Raw genomic sequence first — 7,527 nt, 5'->3', positions numbered from 1 at the left:
GTACCATCATCCCTAAAAGGATCTCTGATGGTGATGCTCTCCTCCTCAAAGCTAGGATCTCTATACAAGAAATTGCCGATGCCATTAAAGCCCTTAAGGATAATAAGGCCCTAGGCCCCGATGGTCTCCCTGCGGAGTTCTACAAAGCCAATCTTGATTGGGTCATGCATGACCTCTATGACATATACAATGAAACTCTTGACAATGGCATTCTGGGAGAATTCATAAATAAAGGTAGTGTTAAACTCATCCCTAAAGATGGAGACAAAGCACTCATTAAGAACTAGAGGCCAATCACCCTCCTCAACGTCTCCTATAAAATCCTTGCCAAAGCCTTAGCTACTCGCCATGAAAAGAATCTTCCAAAATTCATTTTCTCTACGCAAACTAGATTCATTAAAGGCAGGTACATATTGGAAAACCTTGTCACTAGCTGGGAATCCATGGAATGGGCCAGAACCTCTATCCAGGACGCTGCCATGTTCCTTGTGGACTTTGGGAAAGCCTATGACAGAGTCGAGTGGGATTTCATCCTCATGATGCTCCGAGCTTTTGGCTTCCCTAACGAGTTCTATGACTATGTCCAAATTCTCCTCAAAGACGCTTCCGCCATGATTGAAATTAATGGAACCCTATCCCAACCTATTCCTCTCTCTAGATCCATAAGGCAAGGCTGCCCTCTTGCCCCTACTCTGTTTGTTATTGCCTCAGATGCCCTCTTCTATCTCCTTAGAGATGATACTCTATCTCCTAGAGTCCATGGCATCGCGCTATCGGATAACTCTGAATTGCTGAATATCCAATTTGTTGATGATACCTCTCTTTTCCTGGAGCTCTCCAGGCAAAACATAGATTCCCTCAACCTAAGAATTGACACCTTCAGTAAAGCCTCTAGAGCCAAGATCTCCAGCTCCAAATCTATTTTACTTGAATGGAAGGATGAACCTCCAGACTGGCTACAACAAGACGGGTACTCATGGGGAGGACCCAACATGATTGTCAAATATCTCGATATCCCCTTCTCTATCTCCCCCTCTCTTTGGGACATGTGGACCTGGTTTAAGGGGAAAATTGATAAGAAGCTCAACAAGTGGGACAATAGGATCATCTCCCTAGCAGGTAGGGTTCAAGTATGTCAAAAAATCCTATCCTCATATAGTATCTATTACTCTTCAGTTTGGATGTTCAAAAACTATCAAATTTATGAAATTCAAAAGGCTATCAGGCACTTTCTCTAGTCTGATGGTAAGGGAAAAAGAAAGGCCCATGCGGTAAAATGGGCCTGGTGCCACTTAGATAAAAAACTTGGAGGTTTGGGCCTTAAGGATCTTAAGCTGCAAGGAATCTCCCTTGCCGCCAAATGGATATTTCATGCACTATATGGGCAAGAACCTTGGAAGATTCTTATCAGAAACAACATTCAAAATGGATTCCCAAAGGCTGCCAAATCATGGAAAGCCCTCCCACTTAGTGATCTACTTGCTGGAAGTTTCTCGATGTCTGTCCAAGGCACCTGGGTCTTTAAGTCCATTTGAAAAGCCTAGGAGCATGTGCGTAGACTTGTCTGCAACTCTAGCATTGACTGTGACAATACTATACATGGTGAAAGGTCGATTTGATGGAACCTTCACCACAACTCTAAGCCACTAGCCTTAACCCAAGGCTGCTCTGCTAGATTTTGGCATAATAAGGGGATCAAGTATCTTATGGATATCCTAGAAAATGACAACCTCATCACCTGGGAGGAAATTAGTAGTAAATTTAATCTCCCTGCTTCGCATAAGTAGACCTACAATATGATTAGGAATGCCTGTAACACCCTCAATCTCCCTAAGAACACTCATGTCGACACCCACAGGTACCTCTCATTCCTTTGGAAGGATGGTTCCCCCCTCCCTAAAATTAAATCCAAAGCTATCTACAACCTACTTAACTAGGACACCTCTGTGATCAACCATGTCAACACCTTATGGAATGTCCACCTCAGCCCTACCGCCTGGTATAAATCCTTTGAGAACCTTTGGAAATCTCCCATCCCCCCTAAGATCAAGTTTTTCAGATGGCAGCTCTTACTAGATAGAAATCTCCCATCCCCCCTAAGATCAAGTGTTTTAGATGGCAACTCTTACTAGATAGATTGCCTATTAGGAATAATCTAGCTGCATATGATCTTTGTTCTGTATGCAATAAACCTGAATCCACTCAACACATCTTCCTTGACTGCCCTTTTGCTAGGAAGATCTGGTTAATGTTTGGAATATCCATTACTGAGCATGTCTTTACTTATGATATAGTTACTAGTTTCGTCCATAATCTTAAAAAGGATGCTAACTTAATTTGGCAAATTTTGTCCTCTTTTATCCTTTGGTTTATTTGGAAACTCAGAAATGAGAAGAAGTTCCAAGGTAATCCTAGGGAACTTACTGGTTTTTTTAAAAAACTAACACATTATAAAATTGCTGTATAGGTTTGCTTCCTGATGAATGTTGAACGAAACAAACTCTTACAATTCCTCAAAGAAGGCCGAGCCACCATGCTTATATACGAGATGCAAGATGGTTATGAATGGGCAAGGATTGCAAAAAATCAAATTGCCTTCAAGAGTGCAGTTAAGAAACTAATTAAAGAACTCCAAGATACTAGAGCTCCGCCCTTCAACAGGGTTGACATGTGCATACAAATCATGGAAAGGAAGAAGGTGGTTTGGATGGAAGGACCACATGGGTGGACCACATGGCTGGAAGACCAGGATGAAATCCTCCTCTAGTTCCTTATGGCAGCAAGTACAACTTTATTTTGAAGCTTTCTTTTAGCACATTGTATATGACACTCGTCTAGTTCTTTTTCGTTTCACTGTTGAGGCCCTGCCTCCCCTGAACTCATCTGTATAAACATCCTTTTTGGTCTCTTGATTTATAATATAAAAAAATAAACAATTCTTAAATAGTTATATAATAAATAAAAAAATATTTCCATAATAAATTCATGATTGGATTATGGATGTTTCTTAGATAATGTATTAAAGATATCTTTACTAGTTTTCAAACTCTAGAATACTATTATTGTGCCAAAGCTTAATTTATATTGATAATCTAAGCATACTTATACTTTGAATTGTGAGAAATAAAATATTAATACAAAATTTAATATTTTTCACAAATATTAAATACTAGAATAATATTATATGACAGGCCACATATTGACATAACTCTACGCTTTGAGGATATCCACTCCTTTACCATCCAATCTCAAAGTATTAAAACACAAAGCCTCAATTTATTTATTGCTCCATTCCCATTCTATCCTATTGATTCCTGTGCTTCCCACTGCCCCAGCTTCGTCTACCATGGCTCCTCTTTGGTTCTACTCTTTCATCATGCTCTGCATCTTGTCAATTTCCGCTCTTCCTCACTCTCTCAATACCTCTCAACAGCAACAATTGCTCCTGCAATTCAAAACGGCTATTTCCAACAACAACAGCTCTTCACTGCCAGATTGGACTCCCCTTTATCCCCTCTGTAATTGGTCTGCCGTTACCTGCGATCCCTCTTTCCACTCCGTCCTCGCCCTCAACTTATCCCACATGAACTTACACGGCACCATCTCTCCTCTGCTAGGGAATCTCACCTCTCTTCAATCCCTCGATCTCTCCAACAATGCCCTCACTGCTACCATTCCACCACAACTCGCCCAACTTACCCGTCTGAAGAAACTCAGGCTGAGCCACAATCAATTACTAGGAACAATTCCCCTGGTTCTTTCCGCTTGCCGCAGTTTGTATTACCTGGCGCTCTCCTTTAACCAACTGCATGGCAGCATTCCGCCTGAGCTGAGTCTCCTTAAAAGATTGAAGTTCCTCTACTTGGGACAAAACAATCTCACAGGTGTAATTCCCCCTTCTTTCAAAAATCTGTCCACTTTAGTTGAATTGGATGTGGGAGAAAATGATATCACAGGCACCATTCCTCTTGAATTGGGAGCCCTCTCTCAACTACGGGAGCTCTCCCTTTGGTCGAATTCGTTGTCAGGCACCATTCCCAGCTCTTTAGGAAATCTCACTCACCTGCAGATACTTTACCTTTATAGAAATAACTTATCAGGCACCATTCCCAGCTCTTTAGGAAATATGACTTCCTTGACCTGTTTAGAATTGGGAGAAAATGATCTTCATGGCCCCATTCCCCCTGAATTGGGCACGCTCACTCACCTGCAGACTCTTTACCTTTGGGGAAATAACTTATCAGGTGCCATTCCCTATTCTTTAACAAATCTCTCGGAATTGAGAGAATTAGGTTCAAGTCAAAACCAGCTGAGTGGACATATTCCACGGGAAATCGGTACCAAGCTCTCCAGTTTGCAATTACTCAATTTATGGGGAAATCAGCTAAGTGGAAAAATACCAAACTCTCTTGGAAATTGTTCCAACCTCACAGCGCTTAATTTAGCTGAAAACCAGCTCAGTGGAATGGTGCCAATAGAGCTGGGCAAGTTGAAACTCCTTACCCGGCTTTACCTACATACCAATCAACTTGTTAGTGATAGCAGCAACACATTGTCTTTTCTAACTTCTCTTACAAATTGCTCCCACTTGCAAAAAATATTAGTGTCTCATAATCATCTCACTGGTATATTGCCCCCATACATAGGCCAACTGTCTTCCAATCTCCAATTCTTGAAATTATCAAACAACATGATAAGCGGAAGCATACCACAACAGATTGCCAATCTAACAAACTTAACATACTTGAATTTGAAGGATAATCTTTTGAGTGGCAATATTCCATCTGGAATTAAAAGATTGCAGAAGTTGGAAAGATTGCATTTGGGTGGGAACAAATTAGAAGGAAGCATTCCAAGTGAGATAGGTCAAATGCAACATCTCGGACTCCTAAATCTTAGTCACAACGGGCTATCTGGAAAAATGCCCGATTCTCTTTGTAGCCCCCAACAGCTAAGACGTCTTTTACTTCAGCACAACAACTTGTCAGGGGAGATCCCTGTTGTTTTAGCAAGATGTCAAAATTTAGAGCTCATTGACTTATCTTACAATAAATTAGGTGGAAGGATACCTCCTGATTTCATTGCCAGCCTTAAAAATCTGGTTTTCTACCTCAACCTTTCGTGGAATTCTCTGGAAGGGTCTTTGCCACTAGAGCTGAGTAAAATTGCAATGGCTCAAGCCATAGACATCTCTGGAAATCGGCTTACTGGGCTGATTCCGATTTCTCTTGGAGACTGCACAGCATTAGAGCATCTAAATCTTTCCCACAATGCCTTTGAAGGTCCAATTCCAGATTCGCTCTCCAAATTACAAAATCTCCTAGAAATGGATCTTTCTACCAATTCTTTATCAGGTTCAATACCAATGTCCCTTGAAAGACTAAAAGTACTTCAATACATGAATGTTTCATTCAATAATTTGTCAGGGCAGATTCCTAAAGGAGGGTTGTTTCCAAATAGAACTGTTATAGAATTGTTTATGGGAAACCCTGGCCTCTGTGGACCAACGAATTATTCATTGCCTCCATGCCCAAAGAAGAGTCAAGAAATGCATTCACTGCTTAAAAAAATAGTCTTATCAGTGGTTGGAACTATTGCGTTTATATTGTGCTCCTTCATCTTACTAATTTTATGGAGATATAAACTTTCAAGCCAACTATTCCATCCCTCAAACTTTAGTTTTCCAAGGCTTAGCTATCCAAAATTTTCTTATCAAGATCTTGTCACTGCAACAACCGAATTTGATGAGTCAAACTTGCTTGGAGTGGGTAACTTCGGATCAGTCTACAAAGGAATTTTGAGGGATGGTAAGATAGTTGCAATCAAGGCTCTTAATTTGCAGAATGAAGAAGCTCATAAGAGCTTCGACACAGAATGCAAACTATTAGGGAGTATTCGGCACCGTAACCTGATCAAAATCATAAGTGCATTTTCCTACTCTGGCTTCAAAGGTCTGGTTCTTCAATTTGCTTCCAATGGGAGCTTGGAGAAGCATTTGCACCCCGACAGAGATGATCAGGAATTTTGTAAATTGGGATTGGAGGACTGTTTGAGCATTGCTGTGGATGTTGCCCATGGCATGGAGTATTTACATCATGATTGTCCTTTGCAAATTGTGCACTGTGATTTAAAACCTAGCAATGTGCTCCTGGACGCCAACATGACGGCCCTTGTGACTGATTTTGGTATATGCCGTTTGATTACTCAATATTCCATAGATTCATTTAGTGCTGCAACATTTGCACTCAAAGGATCTATTGGCTATATTGCTCCAGGTAATTTATTTGAGTTCTTCTATATTGTCATAATCATTTCCTTTTGATAGCTTTTCTAATTTTTCATGAATGAAATTGATTACAGAGTATGGATTGTGGGGGGGTGTTTCCACAAAGGGAGATGTTTACAGCTATGGAATTCTGATATTAGAGATGGTTACAAAGAAGAGGCCAATTGATGACATGTTTGTGGGAGACATGAACTTGCAGAAGTGGGTAAGGTCAGCTTTTCCAGAGAGATTGGCAGATATTGTTGATTGTGGGCTATTGAGAGATGTGAATGAAAACATGGAAGCCAATAGGTGTCTTCTTTCTTTCATTCAAGTTGGTTTGCTTTGTAGCAGTGAATCACCAAGAGAACGACCTTCCATGAGAGATGTAGCCAGGTTCTTGGAGAGTCTCAAGACATCTTCCATGGGGGGTGCAGTTGCTTCAAATTTAACAGCCACCATATCAGACCTCCTGCGCAATACCAATCGCGCAGAAACATTGGCATCTGACAGTCAAAGCTCTACATTTTAGATATTTATAAGCTCAATTAGTAAGTTTTAGTCCTTTTATGTTTGGTAGTTTCAAGTTTGTTTTTTTCAATGTAAAATCGTTCTTAGGATAAATTGTAGTTCTTCCGAGTCTGCGAGGTGTTCCAATTAATGAATAAGCATTATACTACTTTGAGAGTGGATAATGTTGTCTATATAAACTTTCTAAAATACTGTAAAACGTGTATTCAAATCACTTTCTCTCATAATAAGCTATCAGGCTGTGTTTAACATTCTTGGTTTTGTATAAAATTAAATGTTTGAATATTAAAAATATTAAAATTTTTTGATATATAATTTATTTTAATTTTAAAAATATTAAAAATTAAATAGTTAAGTAATTTGTATTATTAAGAAAATATTGAATAAGGGAGATGTATTAGTAGTTGTATTAATTTTAATTTAAAAGTTTATAATCTTATTTAAATTGCACATATATAATAATGGTTCTTTTTATTGCAAATTTTTCTTCAGTTTAGATCTCTCTTAATAGTTAGTGACATTTTTATTTCTTTATATTATCTAGCTTAATTTTTTTTTATGCATTCTCTCTTTTTTTTCGAAAAATTTATGCTTTCAATCCTTTCTTTGTTCCTCTTTATTTTCTTTGTTTATAAATATTTTTTCTATAAATATTTTCACTTTTCTTTATATTTTTGAGTCTTCGTTTCCTTTTAATTTTATTCTTTTGTCCCTTCTATTTTTCTGTTTCT

At 38.9% G+C, this 7,527-nt stretch overlaps 1 protein-coding gene across 1 annotated transcript; it reads left to right on the top strand.

Annotated features, from left to right (window-relative positions):
• The first annotated feature begins 3,245 nt into the window (after window positions 1–3,245).
• Window positions 3,246–7,049, top strand: LOC131037012 (putative leucine-rich repeat receptor-like serine/threonine-protein kinase At2g24130). The gene is made up of 2 exons (XM_057969036.2): window positions 3,246–6,275; window positions 6,361–7,049. The coding sequence occupies exons 1-2, from the start codon at window positions 3,347–3,349 to the stop codon at window positions 6,795–6,797; spliced, it is 3,366 nt and encodes a 1,121-aa protein (XP_057825019.1). The 5' UTR covers window positions 3,246–3,346; the 3' UTR covers window positions 6,798–7,049.
• The last annotated feature ends 478 nt before the right edge of the window (window positions 7,050–7,527 follow it).

This window comes from Cryptomeria japonica, chromosome 3 (genome assembly GCF_030272615.1).
Source record: "Cryptomeria japonica chromosome 3, Sugi_1.0, whole genome shotgun sequence".
In the NCBI taxonomy this organism is placed as follows: Eukaryota; Viridiplantae; Streptophyta; class Pinopsida; order Cupressales; family Cupressaceae; genus Cryptomeria; species Cryptomeria japonica.
Note: the sequence above shows the minus strand (reverse complement) of the source record. Positions and strands in the feature narration are given on the sequence as shown.